Here is a 22,260-nt window from a genome sequence, read left to right on the forward strand (position 1 = left end):
ACATTGGTGTGCAAATGTCCATTTGTGTCTTTGCCCTTAAGTCCTTTGAGTAGATACCTAGCAATGGTATTGCTGGGTCGTATGGCAATTCTATATTCAGTTTTTTGAGGAACCGCCAAAGTGCCTTCCACAGTGGTTGCACCATTTGAGATTCCCACCAACAGTGGATAAGTGTGCCTCTTTCTCCGCATCCTCTCCAGCACTTGTCATTTTTTGTTTTGTTGATAATGGCCATTCTGGTGGGTGTGAGATGATATCTCATTGTGGTTTTGATTTGCATTTCTCTAATGGCCAGGGACATTGAGCATCTCTTCATGTGCCCTTTGGCCATTTGTATTTCCTCTTCTGAGAGGTGTCTGTTCAAGTCTTTTTCCCATTTTGTAATTGGGTTGTCTGTCTTTTTGTTGTTGAGTTGAACAATCTCTTTATAAATTCTGGATACTAGACCTTTATCTGACATGTCATTTCCAAATATTGTCTCCCATTGTGTAGGCTGTCTTTCTACTTTCTTGATGAAGTTCTCTGATGCACAAAAGTGTTTAATTTTGAGGAGCTTCCATTTCTTTCTTTCTTTCTTCAGTGCTCTTGCTTTAGGTTTAAGGTCCATAAAACCGCCTCCAATTGTAAGATTCATAAGATATCTCCCTACATTTTCCTCTAACTGTTTTATGGTCTTAGGCCTAATGTTTAGATCTTTGATCCATTTTGAGTTAACTTTTGTATAGGGTGTGAGATACAGGTCCTCTTTCATTCTTTTGCATATGGATATCCAGTTCTCTAGGCACCATTTATTGAACAGACTGTTCTGTCCCAGGTGAGTTGACTTGACTGCCTTATCAAAGATCAAATGTCCATAGATGAGAGGGTCTATATCTGAGCACTCTATTCGATTCCATTGGTCGATATATCTATCTTTATGCCAGTACCATGCTGTTTTGACCACTGTGGCTTCATAATATACCTTAAAGTCTGGCAGCGTGAGACCTCCAGCTTCGTTTTTTTTCCTCAAGATACTTTTAGCAATTCGGGGCACCCTGCCCTTCCAGATAAATTTGCTTATTGGTTTTTCTATTTCTGAAAAATAAGTGGTTGGGATTTTGATTGGTATTGCGTTGAATCTGTAAATCAATTTAGGTAGAATTGACATCTTAACTATATTTAGTCTTCAATCCATGAACACGGTATGCCCTTCCATCGATTTAGGTCTTCTGTGATTTCTTTTAACAGTTTTTTGTAGTTTTCTTTGTATAGGTCTTTTGTCTCTTTAGTTAAATTTATTCCTAAGTATTTTATTCTTTTAGTTGCAATTGTAAATGGAATTCGTTTCTTGATTTCTCCCTCAGCTTGTTCATAGCTAGTGTATAGAAACACTACAAATTTTTGAATGTTGATCTTGTAACCTGCTACTTTGCTGTACTCATTTATTAGCTCTAGTAGTTTTATGTGGATTTTTCCGGGTTTTCGATGTATAGTATCACATCGTCTGTAAACAGTGATAGTTTTACTTCTTTCTTTCCAATTTTGATGCCTTGTATTTCTTTTTCTTGTCTAATTGCTCTGGCTAGAACCTCCAACACGATGTTGAATAACAGTGGTGATAATGGACATCCTTGTCTTGTTCCTGATCTTAGGGGGAAAGTTTTCAATTTTTCCCCATTGAGGATGATATTAGCTGTGGGTTTTTCATATATTCCCTCTATCATTTTAAGGAGGTTCCCTTGTATTCCTATCCTTTGAAGTGTTTTCAACAGGAAAGGATGTTGAATCTTGTCAAATGCCTTCTCTGCATCAATTGAGATGATCATGTGATTTTTCTGCTTTGATTTGTTGATATGGTGTGTTACATTAATTGATTTTCTTATGTTGAACCATCCTTGCATACCTGGGATGAATCCTACTTGGTCATGATGTATAATTCTTTTAATGTGTTGCTGGATTCGATTTGCCAGAATTTTGTTGAGGATTTTTGCATCTATATTCGTTAGAGAGATTGGTCTTAGTTTTCTTTTTTTGTAATATCTTTGCCTGGTTTTGGTATGAGGGTGATGCTGGCTTCATAGAATGAATTAGGTAGCTTTCCCTCCACTTCAGTTTTTTTGAAGAGTTTGAGCAGGGTTGGTACTAATTCTTTCTGGAATGTTTGGTAGAATTCACATGTGAAGCCGTCTGGTCCTGGACTTTTCTTTTTAGGAAGCTTTTGAATGACTGATTCAATTTCTTTACTTGTGATTAGTTTGTTGAGGTCGTCTATTTCTTCTTGAGTCAAAGTTGGTTATTCATGCCTTTCTAGGAATTTGTCCATTTCATCTATATTGTATTTATTAGCGTAAAGTTGTTCATAGTATCCTGTTATTACCTCCTTTATTTCTGTGAGGCCAGTGGTTATGTCTTCTCTTCCATTTCTGATCTTATTTATTTGCGTCCTCTCTCTTCTTCTTTTTGTCAGTCTTGCTAAGGGCCCATCAATCTTGTTGATTTTCTCATAGAACCAACTTCTGGTCTTATTGATTTTCTCTATTGTTTTCATGTTCTCAATTTCATTTATTTCTACTCTAATCTTTGTTATTTCTTTCCTTTTCCTTGCTTTGGGGTTAGTTTGCTGTTCTTTCTCCAGTTCTTCCAAGTGGACAGTTAATTCCCGAATTTTTGCCATTTCTTCTTTACTGATATACGCATTTAGGGCAATAAATTTCCCTCTTAGCACTGCCTTTGCTGCGTCCCATAGGTTTTGGTATGTTGTGTTTTCATTTTCATTTGCCTCGAGATATTTACTAATTTCTCCCTTGACCCACTGGTTGTTTAAGAGTGGGTTGTTGAGCCTCCACGTATTTGTGAATTTTCTGGCACTGTGCCTATTATTGATTTCCAACTTCATTCCTTTATGATCCGAGAAAGTGTTGTGTATGATTTCAATCTTTTTAAATTTGTTGAGACTTGCTTTGTGACCCAGCATATGGTCTCTCTTTGAGAATGATCCATGAGCACTTGAGAAAAAGTTGTATCCTGCTGTTGTGGGGTGTAATAGCCTATAAATGTCTGTTAAGTCTAGCTCATTGATTGTAATATTCAAATTCTCTGTTTCTTTATTGATCCTCTGTCTAGATGTTCTGTCCATTGATGAGAGTGGTGAATTGAAGTCTCCAACTATTATGGTAGATGTTTCTATTTCCCTTTTCAGTAATTGCAGTGTATTTCTCACGTATTTTGGGGCATTCTGATTCGGTGCATAAATATTTATGATTGTTATGTCTTCTTGTTTAATTGTTCCTTTTATTAGTAGATAGTATCCTTGTCTCTTTTAACTGTTTTACATTTGAAGTCTAATTTGTTGTATATTAGTATAGCTACTCCTTCTCTTTTCTGGTTGTTATTTGCATGAAATATCTTTTCCCAACCTTTCACTTTCAACCTATGTTTATCTTTGGGTCTAAGGTGTGTTTCCTGTAGACAGCATATAGAAGGATCCTGTTTTTTAATCCATTCTGCCAGTCTATGTCTTTTGATTGGGGAATTCAGTCCATTAACATTTAGTGTTATTACTGTTTGGGTAATACTTTCCTCTACCATTTTGCCTTTTGTATATTATATATCATATTTAATTTTCCTTCTTTCTACACTCTTCTCCACACCTCTCTCTTCTGTCTTTTCGTATCTGACTCTAGTGCTCCCTTTAGTATTTCTTGCAGAGCTGGTCTCTTGGTCACAAATTCTCTCAGTGACTTTTTGTCTGAGAATGTTTTAATTTCTCTCTCATTTTTGAAGGACAATTTTGCTGGATATAGAAGTCTTGGTTGGCAGTTTTTCTCTTTTAGTAATTTAAATATATCATTCCACTGTCTTCTTGCCTCCATGGTTTCTGCTGAGAAATCTACATATGGTCTTATTGGGTTTCCCTTGTATGTGATGGATTGTTTTTCTCTTGCTGCTTTCAAGATCCTCTCTTTCTCTTTGACCTCTGACATTCTAACTAGTGTCTGTCTTGGAGAACGCCTGTTTGAATCTATTCTCTTTGGGGTGCACTGCACTTCTTGGATCTGTAATTTTAGGTCTTTCATAAGAGTTGGGAAATTTTCAGTGATAATTTCTTCCATTATTTTTTCTCCTCCTTTTCCCTTCTCTTCTCCTTCTGGGACACCCACAACACGTATATTTGTGCGCTTCGTATTATCATTCAATTCCCTAAGTCCCTGCTCAAATCTTCCATTCTTTTCCCTATAGTTTCTGTTTCTTTTTGGATTTCAGATGTTCCATCCTCCAGTTCACTAATTCTAGCCTCTGTCTCTTGAAATCTACCATTGTAGGTTTCCATTGTTTTTTTTTTCATCTTTTCTACTGTATCTTTCATTCCCATAAGTTCTGTGATTTGTTTTTTCAGACTTTCCATTTCTCCTTTTTGTTCATCCCTTGCCTTCTTCATGTCCTCCCTCAATTTATTGATTTGGTTTTTGAAGAGGTTTTCCATTTCTGTTCGTATATTCAGAATTAGTTGTCTCAGCTCCTGTATCTCATTTGAGCTGTTGGTTTGTTCCTTTGACTGGGCCATATCTTCAATTTTCCTGGTGTGATTTGTTATTTTTTGCTGACGTCTGGGCATTTAATCAGATTTCCCTGAGTGTGGGACCCAGCAGGTTGAAAGACTTTCCTGTGAAGTCTCTGGGCTCTGTTTTTCTATCGTGCCCAGTATGTGGTGCTTGTCTGTCTGCAGGTTCCACCAGCAAAAGATGTTGTGGTTCCTTTAACTTTGGAAGACTCTCGCTGCTGGGTGTGTGATGGAGACAGAGGAAAAGTTGTAGGCTGGTTTTAATGACTTCAAATTGTGAAGTCCTGGGATCTGAATTCCTTGAGAGAGGGATTCCACCTGAGTTGTGTTTCACCCCTCCCTCGGGGAAGGTTCAGGTGGTAGAGAGCCCTGAAAGCAGCCTGTTTCAGCGTTCGGGGCAGTTGCAACCTGTGTAATCCCAGCGCTGAGCCCAGAGGCAACCAATCCTCTTTAGAAACAGCCGCAGAAGGCTCTGTTTCACCCCCTTTCTCCTTTTCAGTTAGCCCAATAGGCGACTTCCGCCTTGATCAGTTTCGCCTGAGCTGAGGGCTTATTTTTAGTAGTCAGAATTTGTTCATTAATGCCACTATTGGTGTTAGGTTGGACTCAGTCTCTACTACTGTTGGAGACTCTTTCCTTTCCCTCTGGGAAGTTGCCTGTGGGGGGGGGGCGCCGTCCGCTGCGGCTTGGGGAACTGCTGATCCGAGGCTCCCAGCCAGCCCGGGAACCCGCGTGTGTGGGAGGGGCGCTGGTTGCCGGCCGCCACGGCTTGGGGAACCGCTGATCCAAAGCTCCCAGCCAGCCCGGGAAGCCGTGTGTGTGGGAGGGGCGCTGGTCACCGGCCGCCGCATCTTGGGGAACCACTGATCCGAGGCTCCCAACTGGCCCGGGAAGCTGCATGTGGGGGAGGGGCGCCGGCCACCGCGGCTTTGGGAACCGCTGATGCAAAGCTCCCAGCCAGCCCGGGAAGCCGCCCATGAGGTAGCGGCGCCGGCCGCCAGCCACCGCGGCTTGGGGAACCGCCTCTCCGAGTCACTCAGCTGGACCGGGAAGGAGGGAGGGAGGGGGGCCGGCCGCCAGCCGCCGCAGCCCGGGGAAGCACGCGCCGCTCAGGGACCTCACCGCAGCGGAGTCTCGCAGCTGGTCCAGACTGGGGTACACTGTGTGTCCGGTCTCTGTCATGGCTCCAGGAGCTGTTCTGTATTGTTTCTAGTTATTTAGTAGTTGTTCTGGAGGAGGAACTAAGATGCGCGCACCTTACTAAGCCACCATCTTCTCCAGAAGTCTCAATACATAGAATTTTAACAGTGAAAAATAATGTATAGCATGATTAAAGAATTTTTCAGACAAGGAAACTTAAGCCCTAATACTTATATGATTTTAACTTTTGTGATTTTTTTATTAAATTACTCTGAAATATTTTACAGACATTTTTGTTTTCTTAAACAGAATATCTTTACTGTATTGTGACCTATTATATATGCCCAAATATGAGGCAATTTGAATATAAAAGAGTGCCATTGAAAGAAATCACCAGAATTTGATTTTAAAAACTTTGGGATACGTATATAAAATAGTCAAATGCATTTGTTTTAACTTTGAGATGTGTGTGTGTGTGTGTGTGTGTGTGTGTGTGTGTGTGTGTACGTGTGAATATGAGTTTTCATAGGTATTTCTCATTTTAGATACGTGTATAGTATCTTAAATTTAGCCAAAGGCATATTTCAAGCTCTTTGTTTAAATGTGTTTATAATCTAGACCAGAGATAAACAAACTTTTTCTTTCTTGTAAACAACCAGCTAGTAAATTTTTTCAGCTTGATGGGCCATGTGGTCTCTGTCACAACTTGCCATTTTAGCACAAAAGTAATCATAGACACTATGCAAATGAATGGACATACCTGTGTTCAAATAAAAATATTTTTGGACACTGAAATTTGAATTTCATTGATTTTTATGTCATACTTTATTATTTTTTTCTATCAATTTTAAATCAATATAAAACCATTCTTAACCCATGGGCATACAAAAACAGTTGATAGACTGGTTTTGCCCCTAGATGCTAGTTTGTTAACCTCTAGTCTAAACTGTGCAATTTTAGACTTCTCTAACTATAATTAAATATTTTCTTCTTTTGTGAGGATACATCTTCTTAAGGTGTGAAAGGAAAAATTTATTCTTTAGAATATTATATGTTTTAAAAAGACTAGTTTAAGAACATAAAGTTTTTATATTGTGTTTTTAATGAAAATTGGGTCATTGAATTAGTAGTGAGGAATATACTTCCTATATGTCCTTATAATATATAAATTCAAAGTTTTAACATTAGGATCTTTTAAAGCATTAAGTTAAGGAAAAACAGATAAACTTAGATTTTGTATTATGTTACATGTTAACTGACTTTCCATCTCACAGTTAAATAATACCAGTTTAATTGTCTTTAAATTAACTTTGGGGTGCACAGGTAGTTCAGTGGTAGAATTATTGCCTGCTGTGCAGGAGACCTGGGTTTGATTCCCAGTCCATGTACTCCAAAAAGAACAAAAAGAAAACAAAAAAATTCAACAAATGGTGCTGCAAGAATGGGACAGTCACATGGAGAAGAATGAAATATGACCCCCACTGCACAGCATACAAAAAAATAATTAAGCTTGAATATTGTTATTCTCTCATATGATACTGTTTTTTTTTCTTTTTCTTTTTTTTTTATATATATAAGCACCATTAGTAAGAAATGAAAGAGGATTTTATTTCAAGATTAGGTCTTAAATGTAGAAGATAACTTTTTAACTTTCATATGTTAGAACAGTTTGGTATAGGCTTATTCCTAACTTATTGATTTCCTCAGAGACATGTATAGTAGAAGGTTTTTCCAATGCTTTACTATATACATTTCTGGTATGTCTGTGTTATTCCTGGACAATAAACTAAAATAGTGGAATTCAAATAGAGAATATTTTTAAAAATAGAACACTATCCATTAGTATCTTCTTTTACCTATATTTAGAATCTTTTGTTTTTTTTGTTTTTTAAACTTTTCATACTTCAGCAAGCGTTTAGTGAGTACCTACAGTATGTGCTGTGGTCACATTCTGCACATACTAATATATACTCTGAATATTTTGGGAGTTAATTTTATTGTGCTCATCCTTTTAATGAAGTTAGATGGTAGTTTAAGATGGAAGGTTTAAGAATCTTGTACAAATAAAATTGCATTTCAACAAATACTAAAAAGATACATTCTGCATTATAAAGCACTTCCCTTGTCCTGTTAGATGGTTATGTTGTATAGTTTTTCTGAAATGTATTAAAACAACTTATAATGGAATTTTCTATTTCTGCAAAGTTCATGCATTTAGCACAGAATTTTATTTTGTGGTCTTTTTGCTGCAGGCTAGAGGAAATTGATGGTACGGCATATTTTTGTAAAGATGTCCTTTATTTAATTAGCAATTTTCTTTTAACCTTCTTCATTACTGAAACCTTTCTAATACCTCCTAAACCCATCTGACCTCTTTTTCCAAACCCTTCCCATACACAATCCCAAATGAATCCGTTGTTATAAAAAAAATAAAATGGTTTGGTTAAAGAGGAGGAAAATGCCATGTCTGTTTCTTTCAGTGAGTTTATGGGATTGATTTTGACTTACTAATCTGGAAATGAAGACTTGGCATTATTTCTTCTTGAAAGCCTTTAGATAATGTAATGTCTAGAAATTAATTTAAATCAAATTTTGTTTTAATATAATCATTTGGTTGTACTTTAGAGTTTTATCATTTGGTTTTATTTATATCCCAAAACCCAAATATATTTTATCTATCTCTTACTTTGAATACAACAGTAGTATCTTATTTTCATAATGTTTGCAATTAGAAACATACATAGTAAGACATATATAGAATAGAACAGCAACATTTACAGCAAACATATCCAGACTGCAGGTTTAGAAGAAAAATCTCTTAAAAGTATATATATATAAAACAATTCTTATAAAATCTTGTAAATAGTTGCTGTATTTCATTATTACTCATTTGCCTTCATTAAGTGAATTTTAATTTCCTTCTATAGAAAGGGAGTTCTGGGAATTATGTAACAAGTGTAATTTGATGCGACCAAAGCGTTCCCATCACTGCAGCCGCTGTGGCCATTGTGTTAGGAGAATGGATCATCACTGTCCATGGTAAGAAAAAGATAATTCACTTTTAGCAGAAATATAATAAATAGGAAAAAATAAATGTTAATATTTAACAAGTTTTTAAAAAAGTTTTGTTATAGAGTTCTTAAAAATTCTTTAATAAGCATACCTTTAATGATTGTATGGTTCTGTCCCTTCTCCCAAAGTTCTTTTTCCACAGAGATCCAATCTTTTCAAAGAAGTAGAGATTTTAGCAGAAAACAATAAGAATTAATATGTACTCAAATACTACAAAAGAACTAAGATGGTTGTTTTAAATGAGGCGGTATGTAAAAAGCATTTGATAGAGTAACTGGCACATTGAAAATAATTGAATATTAGTAGCTGACATTTTTTTAATTGTAATAAACCTCATATCTCCCATTGTTTGTATCCCTTTTTCAATTTGTTTAATTAAAGAATAGCACATTTCAGATACCTTGTTATTCACCCCCAAATTAAGCCTTCTGGAGTATTACGCATTAGTTAGGTATAGGTATTAACATTACTTACATGTTGGTCTTTATAAGTGGTAGTTAGCTAATTCTGCTGAAATTCCAACATTTTTGGTCAATAGGGGGCTCTCTTGTAATATTTATAGAAAATATTCTGTTTAGCTAGAATTTTTAAAAACTAGTGCTGTGAGGATTTTACATTGTAACTCATTTCAAAGCTGTCACAAAAATCTGTGAACAAGATATTGTATTTAATTCTGTATTCTTAGCATTGGATTGCTGTATAAATATTTAAGTTAGTATAATGTAGCACTTTATAAATATCAGTTTTCATATATATTCATGTTTGTTACATGCATTCATGCCTATATACAAAGTTAACTACATGACAGTCCTCCTAAATTTGTAACTACATTAACCTAAAATTGACTCAAGGCTAGAGTTTCACCTTTGCCTAATAATGTTAATCACATTAGAGATGCCCTTATTTTTTTTAACTTATTTTGATAGCTCACCTAATAAGTTAGTAAACTCTCAGTAGAAATTTAGTTTTCAACATAGATTGGTTATTTAAATAAAAGGTAATTTCTGAGATTAGGAAAAAATTAAAAATATTTTTGATGAAAGCATTTATTACTATATGGCATTTAAAAAATTCTCTGATTCTGTCAAGAGAATTATGTACAGTGTAAGACATATAGAAGGTGTTCAAAAACGTGCCTTAAATTTAAGCAGATTAACTCATAAATGATTTTCTAAACCTTAGTTGTTTGTTTGCCATCCCAATAGTAATAGATTTTAAAAAGTGAAGTGAAACGTATATTCAGGTAAGTAGTAATTACACTGAAAAGCTCAATATTATATACCTTTTAGAGTTAAGTTTCTGATAACAAAAATATAATGAATGTTCATGATATAGTTGGAAATTGATACTCCCTTTTAAAAGAATGCAATAGTTTAAGAAAAATCAAAATATAACCCATCAACTAAAACATGTTTTGTACTGTGAAGATTACTGATGTTGTTTATTCTTAAGGAGTATGATTGACTTGTTTACAAAATGTAGTTCTTTTTAACCTAATTTTTAAGACTGAGATGATTTTTCTAGGCCTCTTGCTTCCCCAGTTTTATTCAGCTTTTCAGAATATTGGCGGGAGACAAGAAATAAAAAGGAATGGTGGATAGGAAAGAAGAATAGACTTAAATTAGGAGTTTTCGTGTGAGTTGAATTCCCTAATAGAGTACTGCTGAGATACTCAGAGGGCGAGGAAAGTGTTCCATATGAATTGGAAGCAAGGGCAATTATTTAAGATTTTAGAAACTACATTATCTTGAATTCCTAACAGCTTCAGATTTGGCAGCCAGTTATTAGAATGCCTTATGGTTTTCTATATTTCTGTATCACTCAAAGTAGTTTAAATGGTACAAAGTACCTATTATGTGTAGATTTGAGTATCTTAATGCTTCTTAAAGCTCTCTGGTCAAGAAGAATGCTGTGATCATAGCAGTTATTTCTCAAGCTTTTTGGAGACCAGGAGGGACAGGACAAGTATAAGTTATTTTTTAAGCAGTAATGGTTCAAAGAGTATTTTTGAGTGTCCACATAATCACACTTTATTGATAGCCTTGCTTGAAAATAGCACAACATAGTAAATTTTCTTGTTGATAAAGTATGAATTCTTAAGTCCAAGAAATGCATCTCCAAGGTTTTTCATTTTAGTTGATTTTAAAAAATAGTTTAATGACTCACCCCCAAAACAACAATTTAACTTAGGAGCCAAACTTGTTATATCATTTTTTTTTCTAGACAGCATCAGTATAATGCTGTTTTGAAATGAAAACATTCAGACAAGGTAATTTATGGTTTTGAATAGGGTTTTCTTCTGGAAATTTAAAATACTTTGAAAATTTGAATATAATAAATAACAGTTTGAATATAATAAATAACAGTTGAATGGTAAAATATTTAGCTTGACTGTGAAAATTTTGGGATTGAAACATTTGAATATTTTCCCTAATTATGCTCACTATTGGATAGGTGGATATGTAGCTCAAAGTATTTCTAAATAGTTTTGATACATTTTTTATCTTCAGTAGCCAAGGATAGATTTTAAGAATAAGAAAAATTGTGAATGTTTGAGTGGCAAGTCTAAGGTACCTTACCTCAGTGTGCTCAAATTGCTCACCATAGCTAGAATGCTGTAATAAAAAGAACAATATATAGGAGAACAGGATTCTTGTTCTCTTTGCCACTGTCTCTTCTAACTGTTCATTCTCTAGCAAGTGGCTTACCTCCTTTGTCCCTTTTTCCATATCAATAAAACAAGGAGACCACCATCTGTTCTTCCTGCTTCACTGGTTGCTGGGGTTTGAAGGTAGATCATATACATTGACTTCCTTTTGTAAAGTAAGAAGTTCTTTGCAAATGTGAGATGAAAGTATATTTATATCATCTTTTCTATGTACAGTTTGCTTTCAGGTTTGAGTGGCTTTAACATAGCTCCATGAAGTTAATGTACTGAAGTTGCTTGTGTTTACTTTTAGTTTCATAGTCTTACCAGTCCTGAAATTAACGAGTTTAAAATATTGTTTCTTTTTCATTTTTTCCCCTTCAGGATTAACAATTGTGTTGGTGAAGATAATCATTGGCTTTTTCTGCAGTTGTGTTTTTACACTGAACTTCTTACTTCCTACGCACTGATGTTTTCTTTCTGCCACTATTATTACTTCCTTCCACTAAAAAAGCGTAACTTGGTAAGAAATGTTTATATCTGTTAATGTTATAGTAGATGTAGCATAGTTATTAATATTTGTTTCCTGTAAGTGCATAAGACTGAAAACAAAAACGACAAAAGTAAACCCCCACATTGGAACTCAGAATGTAGACTTTAATTTGAGATTACCTTTTAACAAATTAATTGGTGATTATCTATTAGTGTTGAGTGATTTCTTTAAAAAAGTAACAGATCACTCAATATGTGGCTTGGTTTAAAAATATCTAGCTTTATGGAAAACAAAGGAAAATGTTAACTTCATGTTTCTTTTCAGAAATAAAATCGTAAGTCTTCCACTTTAATTCAAATTTTACTTTTAAAGGTTCTCAAAGGAAAAGTTAAGTTCTTGAGAAAAAAGGTCTTTCTTTACCTCTGGCTTTTAGCAGGAATGACAAGATGAATGTATAGGGTACTTTAAAACGTTATCTTATGTATACCATTTGAGGCACTGCTTTCCTCATTTTGTAGAGGAATTGCAGTAGATGTTAATTCTTTTCCAAGATGGTGATGATAGTGTGGATGACAATAAGCAATAAATGGGAATTTTGAGTCCTTAACTATATATCAAGAACTTTGCTATAGACCCTTGGATGCATTGTCATTTTAATGCTCCCAACAACCACATGAGAAACTTACCTTTACCCCTGCCGCCGCACTTCCCTCCCCCCCACCCCCGCCTTTTTTATATGAGGAAACAGACTAATATGGTTAAATTAGTTATTGAGGGCATAAAACTAGAAAATGATTATTCAACTCGTTTTGTTGTACAACTGGGGCTAGAAACTGATCTCATGTTTTTTGGGGCTCATATTCACTTTATTTGGGCTTGGATTGAATTTTTAAAAAATATTTGTGTAATGTTTATATGAAAGAGCACAAGAAGGAGTGAGAAAGGGAAGGAAGAATAGAATCTCTGATGGAGAAAGTAAATTTTTATTTCCTACTTATACCATTTTATACTGTTTAAATCTTTAATATTAAAACTTTTAGGTTCAGTGGTGGAACATATAGCTAAATTTTAAGGAGAAAAGGAAAAATCTTTAAGTTATGTATTTGGGCCTTTATATTAGTATACACGATCATTTGGATAATTGAAAGAGGATATAATTTTACTGTAGTTGTTTGCCTACACTTGTAGTGGGAACTTTTGTTGATTATGTTTATTACATATAGTTTGAGCAATTAAAATTAGATAACAATAACTGAAGAATGTTTCAAAGGAAGAATTTTAAATAGGAGTATTTGATATTTTTATACAGAGAATTTAGTGCCTCCTAGTACTGTAGTTTTAGAACTGTTTCTAAATTATTTATAAATGAATTTCTAGTATAATTATAATTGGTATTACATATAGAATATGTAAAAGATTGTGCATATTCCTCTCAAAGTAACAGTAACTTGTTTCAAATAATTGAACTTCATAAGAAAAGCATTAAAATAAACCCACCCTGGTAGGATCGAGGTCATAATTTTTTTTTCCTAAGTGAGAGAGAAATGTGAGTTAATGGTATTGATGAAAAGCTAATAGAGGCTCTCTAGGAGAAAGGGTATTGTAGTGGTCAGAGGTTGGCAAACTACCGGGCATTGGGATTAATTCAGCTCTTTACCTGTTTTTGTTAATAAGGTTTTATTGGAATACAACTACTCTCATTTGTTACTGTAATTCCTATGGCTAGTTTTGTACTACAATAGCAAAATTGAGTAGTTGTGATAGAGAATGTAGGGTCTGTAAAATTTAAAATATTTACTATCTGGCTGTTTACAGAAAAAGTTTACTAACCCTTGATAATGGAAAGATCTTGGCTTTATAAACAGAAACATGGAAGATTAAAGATTGGCTTTTCTTATTACACATAAAATCTTTGACACAATGCTTAAACCCTCTTAAGTTGTATTTTCCACTTCTGAAAAATATGAATAATAAATGAGTTAAAGCGTGTAGAAGTACCTGGTTTATAGACTTTTAATTTATGTTACATCACAAAACTTAGTGAAAGTTTTCAGAAGGAGGAAACAATATTTCTTTGGTCTATTGAATTTTGGAATTTTACAAACTGTTAACAGTATTATTAGAATATTGATACACTAAAGAAATTCCCATAATCAGAAAAGGGTGTGATGATAATATGCACCTTAAGGTTTAGAAATTTGTAATTACAAACTGATTTTTCTCTCCAAGATCATTTAACACCCTGTTGAAGAATCCACTAGAAATTCTAGGAAAATTAATTAGTATTTTAGAGTAGGAATCTTTTTTTAATGGAGAAACTGATTATAAGTGATAATAGATGAATATGGAAAATGTGTTTATGTGTATGTACACAGAGTAAATGCTGAAAAAGACTAACAATCTAATGAAAGTTTTATTAGATTTAAAATATTAGCATGAAAAACATAAAAAATAGGGTATGAGTTGGGGTTTGAAAACTCAACACAGATTTTTCTTAGAGTAATCAGTTGTTGAAGCAATGCAGATGATCTTTTTTTTGCATTAATAATGTTAGTTAATATCTAAATTGAATGAAAATCAGATAGTATAGCTTGTTCATATTGGTTGTAATAAAGCTAATTGATAGTAAATAACAAACTTACCGTTTTAGGGACCTGGTAGTTATTTATTTCTAATACTGCCAAGCAGAAATTTTTTTCTTAGTCTAAGTCTTGCAGTATCCTCATTGTATTAAGTAGGACGCATTTATAATTAACTTCATGTTAGAAGTAATGAAATTTACACTCAAAGAGGTTTTGTTAATGATGTTTCCAAAATAATTTAACATCCTATTAAGGAATCCAGTCCTTTTTTTTTTTTTTTTTTTGGATGCCTGGTCCAGGGATCGAACCCAGGTCTCCACATGGAAGGTGAGCATTCTACCACTGAACCACTTGTGTACCCAAGGAATCCAGTGCTTTTTAACCTCGTTTATGATATATTCTCTAAATGACTGAAGTGATTCATTCATTCAGAGAGGAGAACTTTACCATAATGTAACAATGCCCAATATAAGAAAAGACAGTTTTGTTAGAATAATTTAAATACGTTAAAATAGTATATTGATTACTAAAGATTACTAGAGTGAAGCTAATTCTAGGACATAACCATAGTACATTTATCAGGACTAACATTAATATTGGTGCAATACGAATAATTAAACTATAGACTTTATTTGGTTTTCACCAGCCTTTCCACTAAGATACCTTTTCTGTTTCAAAATATAATTCAGAAACCATGTTGCATGTAGTCAACAGGGTTCCTTTTTCTCCTCTAATATGGGAAGAATATTGCTGAATTTGATCTATTAATATTTTGTGAAGGATTTTTGAATATGTATATATATTCTTGAGTGATTTAATCTGTAAATTTCTTTCTTGTAATGTCTTTATCTGGCTTTGGTATAAGAATAATAGTGGCCTTATAAAAAGAGTTGAGGGCCATGGTGGCTCAACAGGCAAGAACGCTTGCCTGCCATGCCAGGGAACCTAGGTTTGATTCCTGGTGCCTGCCCGTGTAAAAAAAAAAAAAGATTAAAAAAAAAAAAGAGTTGGGAAGTGTGCCTGTTCGTATTTATAGCAGACTATGTAGAATTTTTTTTTTTAACATGGGCAGGCACCGGGAGTCGAACCCAGGTCCTCTGGCATGGCAGGCAAGCATTCTTGCCTGCTGAGCCACCATGGCCCGCCCAAGACTATGTAGAATTGATACCATTTATTTCTTCTTTAAATGTTTGGTGGAATTTACTGGTGAAACCATCTGGACCTGAAATTTTCTCTTTTGAAAGATTTTAAACTGCATATTCAGTTTCTTACTTAGGTTTCATGTTATCTTGTTTCTTCTTATATGAGTTTTTGTAGTTTGAATCTATTTCATCTAGGTTTCTTATTTTTTAGATACAAAGTTGTTTTTAGTATTTACTTCTTTTTTTTTTTTCACTTGTTAGATCAGTAGTGCTATCATCTCTCATTTCTGTTATTGGTAATATCAAATTGACCTTCTGATATTGGTCATCTCTTTTTTTCTTCGTCAGCTGTTTTGAAAAACCAGCCTTTGTTTCATTGATTTTGTGTATTATTTCTCTCGTCTAATGATTATAGTTTCCTTTTTTCAATTTGCTTTGTTTTGCTTCTTTACATTTAATTTGCTCATTTTCCCCTACCTTTTTAGAATGGCACATGGCTTGCTGCTTTTAGATTTATCTTCTTTTCTGATATAAATATTTAATATTACAGATTTTTCATTAAGTACTGTTCTGGTAGCATCCCACTAAATGTGATATGTTGTATTTTCATAGAGTACAATTTATTTATTAATTTCCTTTCAGACTTATGTTTGACTCTTGGGTTATTTAAAATTATGTAGTTTAATTTCCAACTCCTAATTAATTTCTAGTTTAATTCATTATTGTCTGAAAGCATACTTTTTAAATATACTTTTACCTATTCTTTGAAATATTTTAACATTAAAAAAATCTTTTAAATTTGTTCATTTTTAAAATCCTTTTTTTCTATTTTGGTCTTAGTGAAGGTTTTATGGTTCAGAATGTGGTCTATCTTGATAAATATTCTATGTGCACTTGTAAAGAATATGTATTCTGTTTTATTTGGTAAAGTGTTCTATAAGTGTCATTTAGGTTGTTAATTGATACTGTTTTTTTAGGTCAAGTATGTCCTTACTGGTAGGCTACTTAGCTTTTCTGTCAATTATGGAGTAAGGAATTTTGACGTTTCTAATTATAATCTGGAATTATGTATTTTTTCCTTTTTAGTTCTGTTAGTTTTTTGCCTCATATATATACGTTTTTTTGAGTATCCCATTATTGCAGTACCTTTGTTAAATTTTTGTTTCCTTGGTTGGTTTCTGTTTTGCTTGTTTGTTTTTTGCGGGGGATGTGCATGACCAGAAATCGACCCTGGTCTCCCGCATGGCAGGTGAGAATTCTACCGGTGAACTTCTCTTGCACCCTCTGCCTCATATATTTTAAGCCCTTTTGTAGGTTTATAAACATTTACAATTGTTATATCCTCTTTGGACAATTAATCTCTTTTTCATTAGGTAAGGTCCCTCTTTTTTTCCATAATAGTATTCCTTGTTCTGAAGTCTGTTTAATCTGAAATTAGCATAGTTTTCTTTTGACTAGTGTTTACATTGTTTGTTGTTCTCCATCCTTTTACTTTTAATCTAGCATGCCTTTATATTTAAAATGAATTTCTTGTAGAAACTTGCTTTTTTATCCAATCTGACAATTTATCTTTCCACTGGCATATTTAGATGAAGGTTTCCCATATTTGGCATTATGAATATTTTGGATTATCTGATTCTTTATTGTGATGGGCTGTCTAATGCATTGTAGGATGTTTACTAGCATCCCTGACCTCTACCCACTAGATGTCAGTATCATCTCCCTAGTTGTGACACCTAAACATGTCTTCTGACATTGCCAAATAGCACCTGGGGGACAAAATTTCCCTCAGCTGAGCACCACCGGGTTTAGACCATTCGCATTTAAAGTCTTTATTCATGTGGTTGTATTAAAATCTAACATCTTCCTAGTTCTTATCTATTTGTTCCTATTGTTCATTGTTTCATTATTTTTTTTTTACTTTTCTGACTTTAAGTTTACATTATTTTTATTTCATGATATCTCTTCTTTGACTTATTGTTAGTATTTCCTTTTAAAAAAATTTTTAATGTTTGCCCTAGGTTTTGCAATATGCATGGTAAAATAATGTGCCTTTACCCTAAAATACAGTACTGGTTCATGTATATTGTGAAGCTCTTGTAACAGTATATTCATAACTCCCAATCCCCCATCTTCTGCCATTATATGCATACATTTCAGTTTTACATATGCTATAAAAACCATACTTTGTAACTGTTTTTTCCTTAAATAACTGTCTTGCAAAGCACTTTATAAACAAGGAAGAAAAGGTTTTATTTTTTCATTTATTCCATTTCCAGCTCTCTTCATTTCCTTGTTTTTCTGACTATCTCTTCTGTCTGAAGAACTTTTTTTGACACTGCTTGTAGAGTAAGCCTACTAAAAATCAGTTAGATTGTTTATAGTAGAATGTTCTTCAAATTCCCTTACAATCAGTATATCTTTATAAGTCTTTGCTTGTGTCCCTTTCATTTTTCTCTAAAACAAATTAAATAAAACTAAATCTATCACTTGATTATGTATATAACACTGGCAGTAGTATCAAATTTTGATAATAGTATCAAAATCCTCTTTCATTCACCATTACACTTTCTGTTATTTGTGATATGGAATAAACATCCCCACAGATTCTTAACTATCTTTGGAGTTAATGATTATTGTGCATCCTTCCTGTGGGAATAATGGTGCAGTTAAGGTCTGCCATGAGTTTGACCCTGTATTTTTCTTTTAGTGAGACTGAAGTGAAGGCTTTAAAAATGTGCAGAGATCATTTTTCTTTATACCCTCGTAGTTGGATAGATGGCAGCATAGTATCTTTTCTAGCCCGTCTTTAAATCCCCAAGTTAATGTGCTATTCCTTGGCTTGGAAAACAAGGTGTTAACAACCATAGGTTTGTTTTACGGTGAAGGTGTTCATTCATTAGACAAAAAGTAGGTTTCTCATTGAACTTAGTTGTAATGATACATAACCTGTTTTCAGTAGAAAGCTGGAACATTGTGGTTAAGCTCATGAGAAACTGGTGAGCAGGCTGTTGTTAAATTCTAGGAGATGAACAGTGTGAGGAGCCAGCTCTTCTTCCCTTTGTCTCTTCCCCTTGCTTTCTCTTTTCAGGGGTATTCTTTCTGAGTTGGCAAATGTCCCATTATTTTTTAGGACAGCATAATGCTTTATAGATTTCTTCTCAATCTTTAGTTATAAAATATCCATCTATCCTGGACTTTCAAAGATTTGTTTTTACTATCTCAAGTTTTAAGGAAATATTTTAATATATCCTCACTGAGTAAAGGAAGGTATATGAGGGATAGGAGTTAAGAAATTTATACTTCATCATAAATCTGTCTCCAAATTTAGGATTTATTTTTAAGCTATGAATGTTGATTTATATTCTAAGACTTACACTAATGGAGGACCCTAAATTTAAAAAAAATTGATTTTCTGACTTTTTCATTAGCAACTAAAAAACCCCAAAGTTCTCAATTAATATTAATAAGAAAAAGGTATATCTAGAAAAATTGTAGAAACTTTAGTAGGTTCCTTTTTAAATGAAGGTGAATGAATTAGCATTTTTGGTTATAATTTAAAAACCAGTACAGATTCTAAGCTTTGAGATGTTTGGAGAAAATTTTCAAATGTTAAAACATTAAATTAGTTTGACAGTTTTTGCATTTGTCATGCTAGCATATTGTTGAATTTTACTTTAAAATTCTCGTCTTCTCTTTCTTTAAGTAGTAAGTGGGATGGAAATCATAAGGATTTCAAAGCCTATAGTGTGGGAAATAATTTGACATTTTTAATGAATATTATAGTTCGATATCTGAGAAAATGTATTTCGTCTTTGACCAAGATCTATATTTGACTATTTTCCACATAATTATCTTACATGCTTATTAAAAAAAATGCCTGGTCATTTGGTATATTATTAAATTACAATATTATATTTCATTTTATTGCATGCTGGTTGTTTGCCACAATCAATGTTAGAAAATTATAGTCCTTTAATAAAATATGAAGGAAGGTAGCATTGTACTTAAAAAAAATATTCTTTATTTTTAATATTTTTTGATTTGTGAATATTTCACTAGTCTTATATTTCATATTTTATGTTATAGTCTTCTAGATTTGTAAGTATTTGATTGGCTGAAAATGTTACTCTTTTACACTATCCCTGAGAGGATAAATAGTATATAGTTCTTATTTTACAGATGAGGTAACTAAAATTCAGTGAGGTTTAGTAACTTGCCTGTTTACAGCATAAGCACTTGGCAGAGGTGTGATTTAGATCCATTTCTGCCTGTTCTTAAATCATGTTTTCTATAGTACCAAGGTGCTACTCTTTTTGCATCTATCCTTTAAGACATTTTTTTTAAGTAACATTACTGTAGCATGTTTATTTTCTTTGAAAAATACAGATTAAAATCTTACAATATCTGCTCTGCAGAGAAAGTTCACTGTGCGTCCTGATTCGTAGATTCATAATACTTTGTTTTCTTTTCATTTTCCATTCAGGCTACTCATTTTTAGATAGTACTACCCTGTTTAGTATAAAGACATTCAAAATATATTTTATAATGGTGCATCTATTAAAAATTTTTAAATGTACAATTTAAAGTAAATCTTTTAAATTGTTTTGTAGATGAAGTAGATTCAGATAACATCTTTATTTCTTTTATACTTATTTCTAACAGATTGACTCCATTTAAGATCATGGCAGGGGGGGCAGTGACAGAAGGAGAAGTGAAGGGAAAGAATGCTGTAGAGCAGTCAGAAGAGAATAGATACAGGCGTACTTTGTTTTATTGTGCCTCGCTTTATCACACTTTGCAGATACTGTGTTTTTTACATATTGCAGATTTGAGGCAACCCTATGTCCAGGAGGTATGTTGACACAATTTTTCCAATAGCATTTGCTCACTTCATGTCTCTGTGATACATTTTAATTAAGTTGTATACATTGCCTTTTTTTGGACATCATGCTGTTGCATGCTTATACTACAGTATAGTGTAAATATAACTGTTATATGCATTGGGAAACCCCAAAATTCATGTGACTCACTTTATTGCAGTGATCTAGAACCAGACCCACAATATCTCTGAGGTATGCCTGTAATGTTTAGCAGTCGAACCATCTCTATAGAGTGAGTTACTATAGCCATGCCTCAAGGGAACACAGGTTCAGGGTACATCACTAACTTGCAGTAAATGATCCCTTTATTGAACAGAATAAAGAGTTCAAAAAGGGCAAATCTCTTTGTCACTTACTTAGAACAAAAAATGCAGAAGAGCAGGAGCAGAAGTCCTATCATGGCTAGTCTCTCAACGTAGCCCAAAACTGCTTCAGGTCAGGGTTGATAAATGGCGGCTCCACGTGCCCCACTTCACTCCAGAGAGACAGATCTACACTATTTGAATGTGGTTTTTATCTACCTGGGGGTGGTGCAGGGTGGGGGACTGCCAGTCTGAGAATTCCTGTTCTTACAAGCATTTGGACTGCTTACTCCCAAACGTTTGTTGTGTCAGGGCCTTTTTATTACTTAACATCTTCAAGTTGTGGAGTGGCATGCAATAGAAAAGGTAGAGTTTGTGATTTCCCCTGGGAAGGAGCTGAGGTTAGAGGAAGTCTGGGTGATGGACACTTAACAATGTCTCTGAATTCCCTAACAAATTCTTCATATGGGAAAACACATTTTTATTATTCCGATTGGCTGTTAATAGGATTGGTAGAAATTTGATGTCAGATATAATTGGACCACAGAATTATTCATCCAGCCTTTTGGCATTCAAATAATATAAATACTAGAAAATGAGGTTGCAGGTAGCTTTGAATATTGGTACATATCTTGTACAGTTTATTTTAACCTTTCATGTAATTAGTTTTAAGATATCCTGAGTATTTTTGATCTTTATTACTACTTTTAAAAGATATCTTAGCACATGCACTTCCCCCCAAAAAAACAAACAAAAAAGCAAACAAAGAAAGGAAGAACAAACAAAAATTCAACAAAATGGTGCTGCAATAATGGGATAATCACATGGAAAAAGAATGAAATATGACCTCCACCATACATCGTATAAAAAAAAAGTTATTTTAGGTGTTATTTATCTATAGGCCATTTATTTGTTGTGGTTATTGAAGAATGAAAAAGTTGCTGAAATACGTATTTTACTTTTTGATTGGGGCAAGGAGAGTTAGGAATACCCAAGATTACTGTTTTTTATTTCCTTTTCTTGCTGACTTGCTCTGGCAAGAACATCTAGTATAATATTGAATAGTAGTGGTGAAAGTGGGCCTCATTGTCTCATTCCTGATCTTAGGGGAAAAGCTCTAAGTTTTCTACCATTGAGTATGATGTTAGCTCTCAGTTTTTCATAAATGGACTTAACTATGTTGAGAAAGTTCTCTTCTAATCCTATTTTTCTGCACATTTTTATCAAGAAAGAATGCTAAATTTTGTCAGATGCCTTTTTTGCATCTATTAAAATAATCATGTGGCTTTTTTTCCTTTATTCCATTTGTGTAGGGCGTTAACATTGGTTGATTTTCATATGTTGAACCACCCATGAATTCCTGGATGAATCTCACTTGATCATGGCATATAATCTTTTTAATATGCCATTAGGTTTGGTTTGATAGTGTTTTGTTAAGGATATTTTCATAAGGGAAGTT

General features: G+C 33.7%; 1 protein-coding gene across 3 annotated transcripts in view; it reads left to right on the plus strand.

The window, feature by feature from the left end:
* The window catches only part of ZDHHC21 (zDHHC palmitoyltransferase 21), an 83,007-nt gene that overhangs the window by 17,782 nt on the left and 42,965 nt on the right, over positions 1–22,260 (plus strand). For all 3 annotated transcript variants that reach the window (XR_013170417.1, XM_077148170.1, XM_077148171.1), the window contains 2 exons: positions 8,608–8,719; positions 11,784–11,922. Coding sequence is in view for 2 of the 3 variants with exons in the window: in XM_077148170.1 (XP_077004285.1) it covers positions 8,608–8,719; positions 11,784–11,922 (251 nt within the window). In the remaining variant the exon portion in view is untranslated. The remainder of the gene's footprint in view (positions 1–8,607; positions 8,720–11,783; positions 11,923–22,260) is intronic.

This window comes from Tamandua tetradactyla, chromosome 2 (genome assembly GCF_023851605.1).
Source record: "Tamandua tetradactyla isolate mTamTet1 chromosome 2, mTamTet1.pri, whole genome shotgun sequence".
In the NCBI taxonomy this organism is placed as follows: Eukaryota; Metazoa; Chordata; class Mammalia; order Pilosa; family Myrmecophagidae; genus Tamandua; species Tamandua tetradactyla.